This window comes from Schistocerca cancellata, chromosome 1 (genome assembly GCF_023864275.1).
Source record: "Schistocerca cancellata isolate TAMUIC-IGC-003103 chromosome 1, iqSchCanc2.1, whole genome shotgun sequence".
NCBI classification, from domain to species: domain Eukaryota; kingdom Metazoa; phylum Arthropoda; class Insecta; order Orthoptera; family Acrididae; genus Schistocerca; species Schistocerca cancellata.
This window is the reverse complement of record NC_064626.1, coordinates 460,673,101-460,692,474: the sequence shown is the minus strand read 5'-3', so window position 1 is coordinate 460,692,474 and position 19,374 is coordinate 460,673,101. Positions and strand designations below refer to the sequence as shown.

Below are 19,374 nucleotides of genomic sequence, written 5' to 3'. Positions count from 1 at the left end.
TAGCTACTTTAAACAAATAATATAAATGTGATTATCTACATTCCACAATGTGATACTATGAGTTTGATCAATTTTTCTTGTGTAGTTCAAATTTCATATCTATCTGAAGCAGGAGAAACTCTTTATGTATTCTTTCACAGATCAGAAAATACACCAATGTTTTTCTCTTGCCCATGGCTGAAATTGAAACTGAAGGACATAATTGATATATATTATTTCTCTTGCCCATGGTTGAAAATGAAAGTGGTGGATGTAACTGATATATATTATCTACTTTTTGTTTCAAGATCTGACAGAAATGCTGTACTTATTTATATTGACTCTGTCACACGAAAATGGTCATTCAAACTCACTCTTCTGCTCAAACAAACATAAAAGTTTGGCAAAATAATATATTATGCTGGAATAAAAACATTCAAATAATGAGACCTGTCACTAGCTATTTAACAACTGAGAAAGGTGACACAGATTCCTGTCTGGCCATCCAGATTTAGGCTTCCATGATTTTGCCAAATTAATTAAATCAATTTATTGAATGATTCCTTTGTAAAGGACAAGGCCAATTTAGTTCACTGTCCTTACCTAATCAGAGCTTGCACTGTATCATTGAATATCTCATCATCAATACAACATTAGTAAACTTTCTTTCTTCCCACCTTCTTTCCTTATAATTATAACTTAACAGCATGTGGTACTGTGTTAACTTTAATCAGTATGTGGTTACTTTGGTTACAAAAAGGGAAGCCTAGTAAAAATAAATATATGTATGAGGTATTTATTTCTACAAAAATGACATTTATTTTTATAACTCAGGTAAATAATTTATTAGGAACACTTGAACTAATGTCAGGTCAATTGGATGTCACTGTTAGGTGCTGCACATGGTTCAGAATTGCTACATCTTCTTGGCCCATCCCTTATGCAGCAGCTTTCTGGACGCAGACCATCTGGGACTGAAGAAAGGTTTGGCAGAATGATACGTCAAATGTGGGCTGAATTTTCACGAACAGGGTAAAATTTTATACTAAAAATTTGCATTCATTGTAATGAGATCCTAATTTTGTTAACACTTTCTGGTTACCATCCCCAGAATCTGCACACAAGTATAAATTTACACAATATCACTGTTAAGATAAATTATCTAAGCAACTGACAAAAGCTAGAAATGAGATGAGATACGGGTGTGACATACAAGTAAATGCTTTGTACATTCTTGGATGTTTTAAATAATGACATTTCAAAGCTAATTATGTCACATAATAAGAGCAACCACTAACATAAGGACGTAAGTTCAGTGATGTCATATTCAAGGTGAAATATGAATAATACTCATCAGACATCAACAGTTGATGTTAAGTTTGATTTGTAGTTCCCACACTATTGCAGTGAAAGGGGAAAGCACACAATTTTCACCATGATATGGCATGTAGTTTAAAGTCTGCAGTGGGCTATTCTACAATAGCTATCTGTATTGTTCCAGACTGACAGGAAGTTGAGACATAATATATACACAAAGTTGAATTAAAACCTCTACATTTAATATGTAAAATACTTGAACATCTAGACTGTCAAGCCACAGGTACTGGATTACTAGATTACACTAAGAGTAAGTGTTTGCATGGTATAATAACCATAAATATCTACATAAACAGACTTTAAAATTCTATTCATTTATATTTACTTGTGTTTATTCAGAAAGGACTTCAGCAGGATATAAAAATTGCATCAATAGAGTAAATGAAAAGCCTTAACTGTCTTGCACACTTTCCTTCATTCATTCATCAATTCATCATGGAAGTGAATATGTTAACAAAGTGAAATACCTGTTGGAAATTCCATTAGTATTTAATTCTTAGTGTTTGCTCATGCTAAGTTCAACAAAGAAAAATTGACAGAAATGTCATTAATCTGAATAAAGCCACTGTGAGCTCAGTTGAATTAAACAGGAGCTCTTTACTTGCTACTACTAGCTTCATATCTACATGACTAGACAAATATTTGTCATACAAGGTGCATTCAAGTTCTAAGGCTTCCGATTTTTTTTCTAATTAACTACTCACCCGAAATCGATGAAACTGGCATTACTTTTCAACGTAATCGCCCTGCAGACATACACATTTTTCACAACGCTGACGCCATGATTCCATGGCAGCGGCGAAGGCTTCTTTAGGAGTCTGTTTTGACCACTGGAAAATCGCTGAGGCAATAGCAGCACGGCTGGTGAATGTGCGGCCACGGAGAGTGTCTTTCATTGTTGGAAAAAGCCAACAGTCACTAGCAGCCAGGTCAGGTGAGTAGGGAGCATGAGGAATCTCTTCAAAGTTGTTATCACGAAGAAACTGTTGCGTAACATTAGCTCGATGTGCGGGTGCATTGTCTTGGTGAAACGGCACATGCACAGCCTTTCACGGACAGTTTTGTTGCAGTGCAGGAAGGAATTTGTTCTTCAAAACATTTTCATAGGATGCACCTGTTACCGTAGTGCCCTTTGGAACGGAATGGGTAAGGATTATGCCCTCGCTGTCCCAGGACATGGACACCAACATTTTTTCAGCACTGGTGGTTACCCGAAATTTTTTTGGTGGCGGTGAATCTGTGTGCTTCCATTGAGCTGACTGGCGCTTTGTTTCTGGATTGAAAAATGTCATCCACGTCTCATCCATTGTCACAACTGACAAAAAGAAAGTCCCATTCATGCTGTCGTTCCGCGTCAACTTTGCTTGGCAACATGCCACACGGGCAGCCATGTGGTCGTCCGTCAGCATTTGTGGCACCCACCTGGATGACACTTTTCGCATTTTCAGGTCGTCATGCAGGATTGTGTGCACAGAACCCACAGAAATGGCAACTCTGGAGGCAATCTGTTCAACAGTCATTCGGCGATTCCCCAAAACAATTCTCTCCACTTTCTCGATCATGTCGTCAGACCGGCTTGTGCGAGCCTGAGGTTGTTTCGGTTTGTTGTCACACGATGCTCTGCGTTCATTAAACTGTTGCACCCACGAATGCACTTTCAACACATCCATAACTCCACCACCACATGTCTCCTTCAACTGTCGATGAATTTCAATTGGTTTCACACCACGCAAATTCAGGAAACGAATCATTGCACGCTGTTCAACTAAGGAAAACGTCGCCATTTTAAGTATTTAAAACAGTTCTCATTCTCGCCGCTGGCGGTAAAATTCCATCTGCCATACGGTGCTGCCATCTCTAGGACGTATTGACAATGAATGCGGCCTCATTTTAAAACAATGCGCAGGTTTCTATCTCTGTCCAGTCCAGAGAAAAAAAATCGGAGGCCTTAGAACTTGAATGCACCTCGTATGTTAGCAGTGGGCTGTATGTACCATTAATAAATGAAAGGTTAAAATGAGGAATGCTACTTGTCTTACAATTAATATGAATCTTCAGTCCCTGAATCTATATCGTTAGCTAATTTATAAGAATTGTTAGTCAATTACATTTTTAATTTTCTTTTGAACTTACAGAAAGCTTCAATTTCTTGCTTTTTGTTCAATTGGACCCTTCACCAAAATACTGAACCTCACTTTAAATCATAGGCAAGGAAGAAAAGTATGCATGCAAACTACAGAGTGTCCATAATTAAAGTTCCAGTTTCAAAATACTGTAGAAAGAGATCCACTGCTCAGAATGTAAATCATAGGCAAGGAAGAAAAGTATGCATGCAAACTACAGAGTGTCCATAATTAAAGTTCCAGTTTCAAAATACTGTAGAAAGAGATCCACTGCTCAGAATGTTGTCAAATCTGAGCAGCATATTATGATACAGGGGGGAAAATTATGGAACAAAAAAGTCTCTTAATGTAAATGGGGTCAGTTACAAATGACAGATGAATCACAATATGGCAACTATGGTTCGAGATGCATATTGCATCATCCATAGTGTTCAATGGCATGATAACTCAAGTTTGGTAATAACAGTTGCGGCACTGTTAGTTAGGTCAGTCCACACGCCACAGCAAGGTCATACCATATCTAATGTGAAAAATCAATTTTTAACTGTCCTGAGCAAAAACCCACATAAAAAGCAAAATGGTCTCAGTTTTTGTCAAGAGACCAAAAACTGCACGAGAAGCAAAATGACATTGATTTTTAACTGTCCTGGGGCCAGAAACCACATAAAAAGTGAAATTCCATGGGTTTCTAATTGTTTTTAGACTGGTGTGATATATGTACAACATGCTGTCCACCATTTTCTGCCATAAGTTGAAATCAAGAAACACCATGTTCACCAACAGATCAGAGTACTTTGGAAGTCACATTCAGAATGTGTTGCCCAATGTGTGCCTTCAATTCAGCTATGTTAGTAATTGAAGCACTGAATACAACATTTTCAGGTAAACCCACAGCCAGAAGTCATGTGGATTAGGATCAGGTGATCTAGACAGCAAGCTGATAGTTCTAATATTTCTGAAATGCCTCTGCAGCAGCTACTTCACAACTTCACTGGCTGTGTAATGTGTGGAGGAACACCACCTTGCATAAAAATGATTCTAGCCACACATCGTTGCTGTTAAAACGTTGGAATTATGCTGGTGCGCAAAAGACTCTAATAGCATATGCCAGTGATGATATACGTAACTGGACCTGCAGGACTGATCTCCTAAAAAAAAAATGTGGTCCTACAATAAATGATGCAGCCAACCCATGGGTCACAGATCATCTTCGCAGAATGAAGTGGTACCAGTTGATGTACCTGCATATTTTCTGTTTCTTGTATTCTATAATTCTGCATAGTGACATATCCTTGGAGATCAAAATAGGATTCTTCTGTCCACAGAATGTTCCATGGCCATTCATTGTCCACTACTATGCCAGAAAGAAACTCCACAGCAAATGTTTGTTTTTCTGGCAACTCAGCAAGAAGCAACTCCTGAACATGGGTGATTTTGAATGGGTAGCAATGCAGGAGGTTTCTTAGGATCTTATGAATCATGCTTGCAGGCATGTCCAAATTTTTGGCAATTCCACAAGCGTTACATGTTTTCACACCACTGCTCGACCCCTCCTGCAATGCTTTGGCCGCATCTCCAACAGATGTTGGATCAGCAGCTTTCCTCCCTCCATCATGTTGCACTTTAAAAAAAACTGTCTTTTCAGATTTTGTAATCATTTTCTCTAGACTCTTACCAGACATCAGACCAGTACCTTTTTTCATACCACTGAGTGTCCAAAAATTCTGCAGGGCTACTGGTGCACAGTCACTGTTCTTATAAAAGAGCTTTACCAGCAGTGATCCTTCATGGAAACAGACATGTTGAGCATCTCTGCTGCAAACTGATAGAACACTCATGTGACACACATCTGTTGGTGGGCATATTCTGTTGCTTACAGCACCATCTATTGGTCAAACTTTAATTAAGCCCCCCTCCCCCCATGACTTTTCCCCATGTGTCAGTAACATGCTGTTGAAATTTAATGTCATTCTGAGCTATGGTCTGCTCCCTATAGTGTTTTTAAATTGAAACTTTAATTATGGACACCCTATATGATGTTGTGGTTGTAAAAACCAAAATTCAGTGGAAAGTTCATGTAGCAAATGTTTTATGAGTTCCATCTCATCTGTGAAAAACTCCTTTAATGTTCCTTTACACAAAACTGGTTACAAATTTAATACTCTTTTTCGAGTACAATACCAGAACACATGCATGATGCTTACAACCATTTGTATATGAAGCAACAATGCAGAAGTGGCGAAACTATGGGTACATGGTATTACTTCCTCTCCATTAATGCAGAACATGGTCAGTGGCATTAAATGCAACTTTATTCTGTTGAAACATACATATTCACTATATAAATAATCAGTACAAGTTACAGGCACTAAAGACCATAACAAAAATTAAGATAAAAGATAACACATTTGAGTATGAGATAATGTTCACATTCACACTGGTGACAAAATGGTATCTAGCAATGTTGCTTCATCAGTTCCTACCTTTTTTTGAAGAGTGGAAGGCCATGCTCGGCGAAAGGGATGACCTGAAATGATATGAATCTCACTTTCTTCTTTCCCCTGAGGAACTGTTTTTGGGGAGATGACCAGCTATGTTGTGACTGACCACATGAGGATGACACAGCTGGATCCTTTCTTAATGACTTCAATTGGCAGTCCATCAAGAGTGTCATGACAAGGCCAATTTGTCATATCTGCCACCATCTCTGCATATAATCTTACATGGACTAAGCAAGCAGCTGGTAATTGGAAAAACTTCTTGATATGCTGAATTGAGTTAGCATCTTGATGTAGTTCCATTGATATGAAGCCATGAACTTCTTTCACTGACAGGAACTTATACATCGCTATCCTGATCAAACATGTACAAAGCCATTCAGGATTAGGAAGTGACAGTAGCTTGGACACATATACTGCTGTTGTAGCTGCCCATAAATCCAGTTCAGGTGCACCGCAAGTGAGGAGTGCTCCATTGTCAGTATACAATATGGGCATTCTGCTAGTAAAAGGGTGAATGGCCTTTCACACCATGATGCACAAATTTTAACACTAAAAGGCCTTTGTGCTCAAACAAATGTCACATATAATTACAAACTATGTAGGAAAGTTAATCCAGCAGCAATAGAGAGTTTTTTTTAAACCTTGTCAAGGAACAAGAATGGCAGGATGTTTATAGTGCCGATAACATAGATGATAAATATAAAGGTTTCCTTAACACGTTTCTCATGCCCTTTGAGAGTTGCTTTCCATTAGAACGTTCTAAATGGGGTACTAGCAGTAATAGGCAGCCCAGGTGGCTGACTAGTGGGATAAGGATATCATGTAGAACAAAGCAGGAATTATATCAAAATGTTAGTAGTCAAAATCGAACTTCAGTAGCCCATTACAAACACTATTGTAAGGTGCTTAAAATTTTATTAGGAAGGCAAAGAGTATGTGGTATGCAAATAGAATAGCTAATTCACATGATAAAATTAAAACCATATGGTCAGTTATGAAGGAAGTGTCTGGTCAGTAGCTCAAGGTCGACGATATAAAGTCAGTTCGTAGTAAAAATATTTCTGTTGCTGATGAATCAGACATATGTACAGTATTTAACAATCATTTTCTGAGGATTACTGGTGAATTGAATAAAAATTTAGTTTCTACAGGAAATCATATAACTAACTTGGCAAATGCCTTTCCGAGACTGATGTCTGAAATACTCCTCTGTGATACAAACAGGGGGGAGATTGAGTCCATAATTAAATCACTGAAGACTAAGGACTCTCATGGTTATGATGGAGTGCTTAGCAGAATGTTAAAGTACTGTGCTGCACGTCAGCCCTGTATTAGCCTTATTTGTAATTTTTCCTTTAGGACTGGTCAGTTTCCTGAATGATTAAAGGACTCAGCAGTAAAGCTACTTTAGAAAAAGGATGACAGGGATAATGTAGACAATTTTAGACCTATTTCTATGCCATCAGTGTTTGCTAAAGTTATTGAAAAGGCTGTGTATTTAAGGATAATTGATCATTTTATATCACACAATTTGCTATCAAATGTACAGTTTGGCATTAGAAGTCGTTTAACAAATGAAAATGCTATATTCTCTTCTCTCTGTGAGGTACTGGATGGGTTAAACAAAAGGTTCTGAATGCTAGGCATATTTTTTTGGTTTAACTAAGGCATTTGATTGTGCTGATCACAACATATTGCTCCAGAAGTTGTTCCGTTATGGAATACAGGTAGTAGCTCTCAATTGCTTCACCTCTTACTTTAGCAACAGACAGCAAAAGATCATTATTCACAATGTGTTGAGAATGGCTGTGATGTGGGGTCTGAGTGAGGCACGGCCAAAGGGGGGAGGGGGGGGGGGGCAGGGATCAGTGCTGGAGCCACTCTTGTCCCTTATTTATATAAATGATACACCCTCTAGAATTACAGGTGACTCTAAAATATTTCTGTTTGCTGATGCCAGTAGATTAGTAGTAAAGAATGTTGGGGGGGGGGAGGGGGGGGGGGCGCCAAATTCGCATTATTGAGGAAAACGACATTGTTTCACAAAGTGGCCCAGCATCCAACGTATGTTGGTCTAACGATTACTCATATGATTTTGAATGCATCCCTGTTGGTTTTTGAACAAATTCTAAGTTGATTTCTGAATGAATCATAAGTTGATTTTTGAATGTGTGCATTGTGTTCGTGATGTCTCTGGCAGAGGAATACCCGTCGCATCTAGAAGTAAACTTACCTGCAGACAAAAGCGGACGGGTCTATATGAGCTGAGCGAATAAAGCCGAACGAGTGAATGCCAATCACTTTTTATGTGGTTGATTGGGTTCGTAAATGATCAGTGTTGTTATAATTACTAGAGAATTCCATAGATTCAGACTACCAGAGTGGAAATAAATGACTAACAGGAATACATATTGTCTTCTCCGTGTATCCAAGAGAATGAAATTTTGACAGAAAATTTTTGGCCAGACCGCTACACTACTAAGGGCCAGTCATACAGTCCCCAGCTAGCAGCCGCTACTAAAGTTCTATTCTGGAAGTAGTGCGGAAAATGTGTTATACAAACAGGTAATGACGCCTAACTGGAGAATAAAAGCGGGATAACTAAACCGGTGATTGTGGCAGGGTTAGTGAAGCTAACCAGAGAAGAAGTTTTGACACTGGCTGGAATAGTTAGAGAATTAGTGATGACAAGATTGTTTGTTAGAAAGAGGAAGTAGAGGAAACGGGAACTCACACAAATTACAGAAGAATATGACGATTCCAAATATATATAAAAATTTTGTACTACTACTTTTCGATCTCATGCTTCAGAAGCTCGAGAATATGAATGAAATGTGAAACAATTTCCTAACATAAAACTTTTTGCTTGTACTGGGCCTATTAGGCATTTGAAATTGGTACTTCATGACTTATGTTCTGTCATGTTATAAAAATGACGATTTGTGCCAAAATAGTATCGCTTATTTGGTGTGTGTAACAATTGCTGCAATATTAGGCGGACTTATTTCGTTTTATCTAGCAGACAGTAACAAAATACAGTGGTTGGCAGGAGAGCCAACACCGTGTTACTAGAGGAGGCTGAAATGCACACGTCTTAGGTCACGCAGGCTGGCGTGAGGTCTGGAACAGGACAAGGAAATTAGAATTTAGAAAAATGGACGTAGCTGGTGGAATACTTAACTTTAATCCATTAATGATGAACATCGCTCTTGACAGTACATGATTCACAATATCAATAGTAACTGAATATGGCGCCTTGTTAGGTCGTAGCAAATGACGTAGCTGAAGGCTATACTAAACTATCATCTCGGCAAATGAGAGTGTATTTTGTCAGTAAACCATCACTAGCTAAGTTGATTATACAACTGGGGCGAGTGCTAGGAAGTCTCTCTAGACCTGCCGTGTGGCGGCGCTCGGTCTGCAATCACTGATAGTGGCGACACGCGGGTCCGACGTATACTAACGGACCGCGGCCGATTTAAAGGCTACCACCTAGCAAGTGTGGTGTCTGGCGGTGACACCACATTCTCCCCCCCCCCCTCCCACACACACACACACACAAATCGGCGTATGGTTGTGGCATAAGGCTTCCACCCGCCGTGGGGAGGACCCCATGTTGACGTATGCGACGAGGTGGGGAGCCTAACAACAGGCGAGGCTGTGCCACCCGCACCCTGCCATTCAGACCGCAGGGAGCTAGGAAACGCCTGAAAACCTGCTTCAGGGTGCACGCCAACATGCGGTGTATGCGCCCGTAGAGAGACAGGAGGGGCCGAAGGGTCAAACTCCATCGCGCCGGGGCACCCGACGGGCAAAGACGACATATGGTCCAGAGTGGGCAAGAGTTCCGTGTCGGAGGACAACTGGTCACGGGGAGCGATCGGCGGCACGTGACCCAGGGAGGCACCCGGCAGCTGCAGCAATGCGTCCACTGCGGGCGTCGCCGGCGGGAGAACAGGCGGTGGCGGCAGAACTTTGCCATGGGGCAAAATGGAAGGCAGCGTCGGTAACACCTGGGGCTGAGGTGAGCCAGTAGATGGGTCCCCACGGTGCTGACCGGACGGCACCATTGCTGAAAGCAGACAGCTAGCGGCAGATCCCGTGCGACGACAGAGGTGCAGCTGATTGAGAAGCTGGCGCACCTCTCCAGAGGCCCCCAAAACCAGATACATAGCGTGCCCGACGCAGCGAAGAATGCACCCTTCAAGCCAACGCCGTGAACCTCGATAGTGGCGGTAGTAGACAACATCACCTGGGGTAAAAGTAGGTGTCTGCCGCTGCACAGGAACCTGATGCGGCGGATGTAGCAAAGACACCAAGGTTCGATGAGGGCGACCATGGAACAAATCAGCCGGCGGGCAACCATCTTGGGGCTGAGAGCGATACGAGGACAAAAAGAGCAATAACGCATCCTCCCGAGAATGCGACTCTTTCAACTTCAACATCTGTGACTTGAAAGTCCTGACCAGTCATTCAGCGGCACCATTTGACTGTGGCGAAAACGGCACGGACGTCAGATGTTGAATACCATTGGGCTTGCAGAATGACTGAATTTCTGCGGACATGAATTGTGGGCCATTGTCAGAAACAATAGTCTGTGGAAGACCTTCAATCCAAAAGATAGCAGATAACACTTGGATGGTGCCAGATGACGTCATGGAAGACATCTGGACAACAAAAGGAAAATTACTGAATGAATCTACCACAACCAACCATCGAGCATTCCAGAATGGACCAGCAAAATCAATGTGTAAGCGTTGGCAAGGGGAAGTGGCTTTTGGCCATGCAAAGAATTTCCGCGGTGGTGCTGATTGTTGTTCGGCACACACCGTGCAAGAAGAGCACATATTCGTAATCACGGCATCAATTCTGAACCAAGTACAGTGCTGACGAGCAAGTTGTTTCATTCTCACTATACCCCGATGTCCTTGGTGGAGAATCTGTAACAAACATGGGACCCCGACCCTGGACTGATCATTATCAGAACACAACAGCAAAACACCATGTCGAACAAAAAGTCTCTCCTTGTGAGCAAAAAATCGGTGAACCAACGGGTCCCCGATCCATGACTTTGACAAGCGCCATTGCGTAGCAACAAAATGCAGAATGGTAGCAACGACAGGGTCGGCAGCTGTGGCTGTAGATATACGACGAAAATCAATCGGAAACGATTCGACCACGTCATCGGTTTCTGCATCAATGAACCTGCAAGCAAGTTCGGAGGAATCGAATGCCCTATCCTCAGCAACAGGCAAGCGGGACAACACATCGGCGTTTCCATGCTTAGCAGTGGACCGATACAAGATATCGTAGTGGTACTGCGAGAGGAAAATAGACCAGCGAATGAATTTCTGCACTGTACGTGGAGGTACAGGCTTGTTCGGATGAAAAAGCGATGTCAAATGTTTGTGGTCTGTGATGATGGTAAAGTAACGACCATACAAGAAATCATGAAACTTTGTAACACCAAATACGAGAGCCAATGCTTCTTTCTCGATCTGTGAATAATTTCTTTGCGCAGACGAGAGCAATTTGGACGCAAAGGCAATAGGGCGATCGTGCGATCCATCTTTGTGCGCAAGCACAGCACCGATCCCGAAATCCAATGCATCCACCATCAACGAAAGGGGCTTCTGGGGATTGAATGGCATAAGGCAAGTATTGGAAAGCAACGCCGATTTCAACAGGCAAAAGGCGCATTCGCATTCCGTCGTCCAAACGAACGGAACACCTTTATGGCGTAAGCGATGAAGCGGAGCTGAAATGGAAGAGGCATGTGGCACATATCTGATATAGTAATTTATTTTTCCCAGTACACTCCACAGCTGCTTCAAATTTGGTGGCGAAGGCAAGTCTTGTATGGCACGGAGGTGCTCGGGACTGGGATGTATGCCTTGGGCATTGAGTAAATGTCCCAGGTATGGCAAGTCACGAGCAAAAAACACACATTTGTCCTTCCGTAAGTGAAGACCATTTTGTCACAAGACCTGAAATAATGTTCTGAGATTGGCTAAATGTTCTTCTTCCATCTTTCCGGAGATCACAATATCGTCCAGATAGTTTGCTGCAGTAGGGACCAACGCACAAACAGTTTGTAGATATTGCTGAAACAATGCAGGGGCGGATGAACGCCCGAATGGCAGTCGTTTGAATTGGTACAACCCAAGATGCGCTGGGATTCTTCATCCACCAGTATTTGCAAGTATGCATCTGCGAGGTCCAACTTCGAAAAATATTTACCACGGCATAGTTTGTCAAAAAGATCTTCCGGGCGGGGTAAAGGAAAAGTTGCAAACACTAGTTGTGGATTCACTGTTGCCTTGAAGTCCACACAAAGTCTCAATTTTCTGGAAGGTTTTGGCAAAATTACTAAGCATGATGCCCTGCACATGTTCAATTACACCTTGTGATTCCAAATCGTGTAATGTTTTTGCGACCTCATCATGCAATGCGTGTGGAACATTGCACGCTCTGAAAAATTTCGGTTGCGCGTTTACTTTCAGTTCCAAATGTGCTTTATAGTTCTTAGCACAACCGAGGCCTGGTGCAAAAATGTCTGTAAATTCTTCACATAGATGAGAAACACTGTCGGAAGGCACAGTCTGGTTCACTGATAGGACCCGATTTACTATAGACAAGTTAAACAATTGAAATAAATCGAAACCAAACAAGTTCACTGCAGAAGAAGAACAAAGGACGTAAAATGACACAAGTTTTGTTTGTCCTTTGTATGTTGCAAGAAGGCTGCACTGTCCTAACACAGGGATCGCTTGTCCGGAATAACTATGCAACTTAACATTTGCGGCATGCAACGGAGGTGTGCCCAGCTGTTTGTACGTGTCTTGATTGATCAGTGAAACTGCAGCTCCGGTATCGAGCTGGAATGGTATCACCTTGCCGTTAATGTCCAAGTCTACAAAAAGTTTATTGTCCTGCTGACGACAAGAGTGACTGTCTCGTGCAACGTGAACTGACACTGATACATAATCACTTGCGACTCGACGGGATTTCCGACAATGTCGACGCACACTATTTGTGGGACGAACACAGTCACTGTTAGAGAGAGAGTGGCATTGAGCGGAATGGAATGAACTACATGAATTTCCATGGGTGAAGTTTCACGAGCCTGAGTATCCTTGGACAGCTTGTCCAGGGTCAACGTGCAATGCGAAACGATGCGGCAGCCGCCTCTCCACTGCTAACACAGCCACAACACGCTGTTGCACCAACTTTTCGACCTTTTGATGCTGCACTGGAAAGCTGGACGGAGTGGTCACGCCATTTTGGATTCCATCTCGCTGCCTATAGAATTCAAGGTAACGAGCAGCAGCCTTATCTCTTATCATCGATCGGCGTACAAACGTACCGTGTGATAGTCAAATTATTTCCCCGACACGACGTAGCAACGCTGTCCTACGATGAAATTTTGTCTGCATTAGATGCAGATTTCAAAGAATCAGTCAATGTAGTTGCGAAACGGTATACCTTCTTTTCGATTCCAATTCCGGCGTGAAGCAAAGGGCCTGGAATGGTTTTAAGCTTCTGATCTGAGCTCTTTCTGGCAAACACTCTGAACATGTCCTTTTTTATTACAGAAAAAGCAAATAGCTTGGCATGACGGGCAATTCTCACGTGAATGTCTAGTAGCGCACCACGGGCATGATTTTAGCACTGCATTTGCTTGCCGGCGCAGCACACATGACTGAGAGCCTGGCTGCAGCGGCGTGGCTGGGCACGAGGACTGTTTACTGTTCTGTGCAGCTCGCCCTGCGGGCCGGTTAACATGACACACGGGTGGCGAAGTTTCAAATGATTCCTGAGCAAAGTCAAATGTGTCCTGCTGATCCAATATGTCCATCACTTGTTGAAGGGAGGGATTGACTAGTTTCAAAATCTGTTCCCTTATACGAACATCAGAAATGTTCTGTGCAATTGAATCACGTACCATAGTATCTGAATAAGGGAGTCCACATTGACACTCAAAAGCAAAATCCCTAGTAAGGCCTTTCAAGTTTGCAACCCACTCCCGATCAGTCTGACCTGCCGTACGTTTTGTACAAAAGAAGATATACCGTTTCGCAACTACATTGACTGATTCTTTGAAATCTGCATCTAATGCAGACAAAATTTCGTCGTAGGACAGCGTTGCTACGTCGCGTCGGGGAAATAATTTGACTATCACACGGTACGTTTGTACGCCGATCGATGATAAGAGATAAGGCTGCCGCTCGTTACCTTGAATTCTATAGGCAGCGAGATGGAATCCAAATTGGCGTGACCACTCCGTCCAGCTTTCCAGTGCAGCATCAAAAGGTCGAAAAGTTGGTGCAACAGCGTGTTGTGGCTGTGTTAGCAGTGGAGAGGCGGCTGCCGCATCGTTTCGCATTGCACGTTGACCCTGGACGAGCTGTCCAAGGGCATCCAGTAATGACTGCGTCTGCTGATTCTGTAAGCGATAAAATTCGGACAGCACATCTGGAGATTGTGGCGAAGCCATTACACAAGGAAATCAGGGCAATATCAATAAGAACGTGGTTTTGCCTCGTCGCCAATGTTGTGGTTGGCAGGAGAGCCAACACTGTGTTACTAGAGGAGGCCGAAATGCATGCGTTTTAGCTCACGCAGGCTGGCATGAGGTCTGGAACAAGGACAAGGAAATTAGAATTTAGAAAAACGGATGTAGCTGGTGGAATACTTAACTTTAATCCATTAATGATGAACATCGCTCTTGACGGTACATGATTCACAATCTCAATAGTAACTGAATATGGTGCCTTGCTGGGTCGTAGGAAATGACGTAGCTGAAGGCTATGCTAACTATCATCTCGGCAAATGAGAGCGTATTTTGTCAGTGAACCATCGCTAGCAAAGTCGGTTGTACAACTGGGGCGAGTGCTAGGAAGTCTCTCTAGACCTGCCGTGTGGTGGCGCTCAGTCTGCAATCACTGATGGTGGCGACTCACGGGTCCGACGTATACTAACGGACCACAGCCGATTTAAAGGCTACCACCTAGCAAGTGTGGTGTCTGGCGGTGACACCACAAAAACCACACCACTCTTGGGTACTATTTGTATTAATAGCTTTTCTAGTATTAGATAATGACATTTCGTTTTTTCATGTAGCAAAAGGTTGACGAACTTTGATGACGTAATAGATTCTTTTCCAGAAAGGAAAGTGCGCCACATAAAGCTGTGGCAAGATCAGAGAGGAGAAAAGAAACGTAGGACTTAAGGATTGGAGAAACGTACACTGTCTTGCTTGTCTCTTGTCTTTACTTGTTTTATGTATCCTATATTTAATTTTATGTCACACAAAACAGCAAGTTATTAGCTAATAGGCAGTAAAGACTGCAAATTTTCTGAAGAGTTCATGTTCTGCTGGTTAGAAATAATCCCATATGAGATTTTTTTAGAGAGGGGCAGGATGTCAAACCGGCCGACTGGGAGCAGGAGAGGCATGACAGGATATTTTAATTTCTTTTAATTTCCACTGGCCTGAATATAGTTTGATGCCACCCACTACAAAATATTACATGTTTGAATTCACAGAGCGAAATACAGAGACATGCGGTGGAAGAATACTGTGTGAAGAGGCGTGGCACTGCATTTCGGCAAACTTAATACTAAATAACATCGTCTTACGTTTCCTCGAACATATACGTTTTATGTATCAGACTCTTCAGAAAGAGGTGCGCTACAAAGTGAAAATATTTTTGAAAAGTCGAGTTTTTAAATTTTTGACGTCCTACCTCAAACGCTCGAGGGAGAGGGAGCGCCACTATCTAATATTGCCGCAGTTCGGAAATAACGTAGATCCGGAGTTGATGCACAGATCACTCTGAGTTGTAGTGGGGAGGTGGTAGTCTCCACGTGGCCCGTGTTTACGTTAAGTGATTTTGCTGTTTCCTCTTCGTTTGTTGCTCTCATGTCAAGTGAAAACAAAATGGATTTCTGTGGTTGGAAGCTATCAAGTGAATTAAAATACATTCACATAGTTATGGAAGGGTCTCCCGCATCGTCCCCTACGCTCCTCGGAGTATGGGACCTCATCATCATCATCATCAAAATATGTTATTAGTTTCAGATTTTATTTTGTTTCCACCTTTCTGACAGTCAAGCGTTAATCGCCTTGCAGAGCAATGAAGTTATTTTTGTCGGTTATTTAAAGAAATTTGACTTTTATTAATCTTTTCCGCGGAGGCGGTCAATTTATTTTAAACGAAGTGTTTAATTCCACACTATTGGCTAGTTTCAACTGTGGGCTTTATTTCAAGTTTACGTTTTCATCTTCTAGTACGTATGGCGTTATGCCATAATAAAGAACCAAACATGAGATAATATACAGTACTGGTACTCCAAGAAAATTTACATCTGAATATGGACATATGAATGTGCACTTTAAGCCAAATTGTGCATTGTAGTATGGTCCACAAAATTCCCATGCTCTTGTAGTATCCTCTAATGTCTTGTTTCTTTTATGACATAATGTAAGATGTTTTAATGTTTTAGATGTATGAACATACGGGCTTCCTGCGCCATCGTAGCTTCGCAAGCGCGGCGACGCATGTTACCTGCCACGCTCTGGCAACTGCTGAAGCAAATCTATTTCAAACAGGTCGTGGTAAAATATTCCGAATGGTTGTTTGAAAAGCATTACTTTCAAATTAAATTTCCTTTTACGCAAGATGAACTATGTGCACGAATGTCCAATGAATTACTTAAATCATAGAGCGTTTGACTCTTCATTCAAAAATCAAATCTTTGAGGACGACCATTTAGAATATTTTCAAGCCCAGAAGATCAGACATTTATGTCGCTGTTAAAAATTTTACTGCCACATTTGTGTGTTGTTGTTGTTGTGGTCTTCAGTCCTGAGACTGGTTTGATGCAGCTCTCCATGCTACTCTATCCTGTGCAAGCTTCTTCATCTCCCAGTACCTACTGCAACCTACATCCTTCTGAATCTGCTTAGTGTATTCATCTCTTGGTCTCCCTCTATGATTTTTACCCTCCACGCTGCCCTCCAATACTAAATTGGTGATCCCTTGATGCCTCAGAACATGTCCTACCAACCGATCCCTTCTTCTGGTCAAGTTGTGCCACAAACTTCTTTTCTCCCCAGTCCTATTCAATACTTCCTTATTAGTTATGTGATCTACCCATCTAATCTTCAGCATTCTTCTGTAGCACCACATTTCGAAAGCTTCTAGTCTCTTCTTGTCCAAACTATTTATCATCCATGTTTCACTTGCATACATGGCTACACTCCATACAAATACTTTAAGAAACGACTGCCTGACACTAAAATCTATACTCGATGTTAACAAATTTCTCTTCTTCACAAACGCTTTCCTTGCCATTGCCAGTCTACATTTTATATCCTCTCTACTTCGACCATCATCAGTTATTTTGCTCCCCAAATAGCAAAACTCCTTTACTACTTTAAGTGTCTCATTTCCTAATCTAATTCCCTCAGCATCACCCGACTTAATTCGACTACATTCCATTATCCTCGTTTTGCTTTTGTTGATGTTCATCTTATATCCTCCTTTCAAGACACTGTCCATTCCATTCAACTGCTCTTCAAGTCCTTTTCTGTCTCTGACAGAATTACAATGTCATCGGCGAACCTCAAAGTTTTTATTTCTTCTCCATGGATTTTAATACTTACTCCGAATTTTTCTTTTGTTTCCTTTACTGCTTGCTCAATATACAGATTGAATAACATCGGGGAGAGGCTACAGCCCTGTCTTACTCCCTTCCCAATCACCGCTTCCCTTTCATACCCCTCGACTCTTATAACTGCCATCTGGTTTGTGTGCTATATCTTAAAGCGAAACAAGCACAAAAAATGTCAGCATTATGTGTGAAAGCTTAGCTTCTCTTGCAGCTTATTAATCTTAGAGACCAATATTATAAATCTACATGGTTACTCTGCAATTCACACTTAAGTGCCAGGCAGAGGCAACATTATGTATATTAATTTAAACCATTACCTTTTTCTATTTGCGTGTTCACACTACTTAACAGTGATGTTGCTATTAGCTGACTACATCACGTGCCCTATGCTGTGAATATCCGCTGTCATCGGCTGGCGAGATCGCTTGACATGAGCTGTGACTGGCTTACAAAAGCGCATCGCATTCTTGATTTCGAACTTGAATTTATACTTTCGTAACACGAAAATATGCAGTGTATATGTTGCTGCAAATCGGACAACTTTCCAAAACATGTTTTTCCCCTGAGTTTCGTTTTCTAAAGTGCTGGGAAATTCTACGCCGTTGAAAGGATTCATAAGTTTTACAGTTCCGAGGAAGAGTATACTGTTACTTAACATGAAAAACGTGTATTTTCATCTGGGAGAAAGCATATTTTTAACCAGGAAATCCGGGAAATTTTTTTCCTCATCCACATATACACCCTGATCTTTTACATGGTGATTAGATTGGCTTTAGGAAAAGTAAAGGCATCAGAAGGGCAGTTCTTATGTTCACTCGATACTGGAAGCAAGACTGAAGAAAAATTAAGACAGAGTCATAGGATTTGGCGACCTAGAGAAAGCATTCAGCAATGTAAAAGATGTTCAAAATCCTGGGAAGAATATGAGTAAGCTATAGGGGAAGGTAGGTAATATACAATATGTACAAGAGGCACAATAAGACCAGAAGATGAAGAGCCAGATACTTGGATAAAAAGGGGTGTAGGATAGGAATGCAGTCTTTAGCCCCTACTGTTCAATCATACATCGAAGAAGTGATGACAGAAATAAAAAAGAGAGAGGTTCCAGAGCAGGATTAAAATTAAAGGTGGAAGGACATCAATGATAATATTTGGTGATAACAATTAAGAAGAATTACAGGGTCTGTTGAGTGGAATGGACAGTATAATGAGTACAGAATATGGATGAGAGTAAACCAGAAAAAGACTAACATAGTGAGATGTAGCAGGAATGAGAATAGAAACAAACTTAACATCAAAACTGGTGATCACAAAGAAGACAAAGTTGGATTCTGCTACCGTGGAAGCAAAATTATCCATGATGGGCAAAGAAATGAGCACATAAAAATCAGCCTAGCACAGGCAAAAAGGGAATTCCTGGCCAAAAGAAGTCTTATTAGTGCTAAACATAGGCTTTTATTAGAGGAAGAAACTTGTGAGGATGTATATCTGGACAATAGCATTGTATGGTAGTGTATCATGGACAGTAGAATAGAATCAAAGTGTTTGAGATGTGGTGCTACAGAATAATGTTGAGAGTCAGGTGAGCTGATTAAATAAAGAATGAACAGAATTGACAAAGAAAGGAACATATGGAAAACACCAACAACAAGAAGGGACAGGACGATAGGACATGTTTTACAACATCAGGGAATAGTCTCTGTGGTACTAGATGG

The 19,374-nt window shown here is 41.5% G+C and overlaps 1 protein-coding gene across 1 annotated transcript in view; it reads left to right on the top strand.

Moving 5' to 3' along the window:
• LOC126177043 (carboxylesterase 4A-like) overlaps positions 1 to 19,374 on the top strand; it is a 388,219-nt gene that overhangs the window by 326,874 nt on the left and 41,971 nt on the right. Inside the window, exon 11 of the mRNA XM_049924282.1 lies at positions 873 to 1,011. Coding sequence (XP_049780239.1) covers positions 873 to 1,011 — 139 coding nt within the window. The remainder of the gene's footprint in view (positions 1 to 872; positions 1,012 to 19,374) is intronic.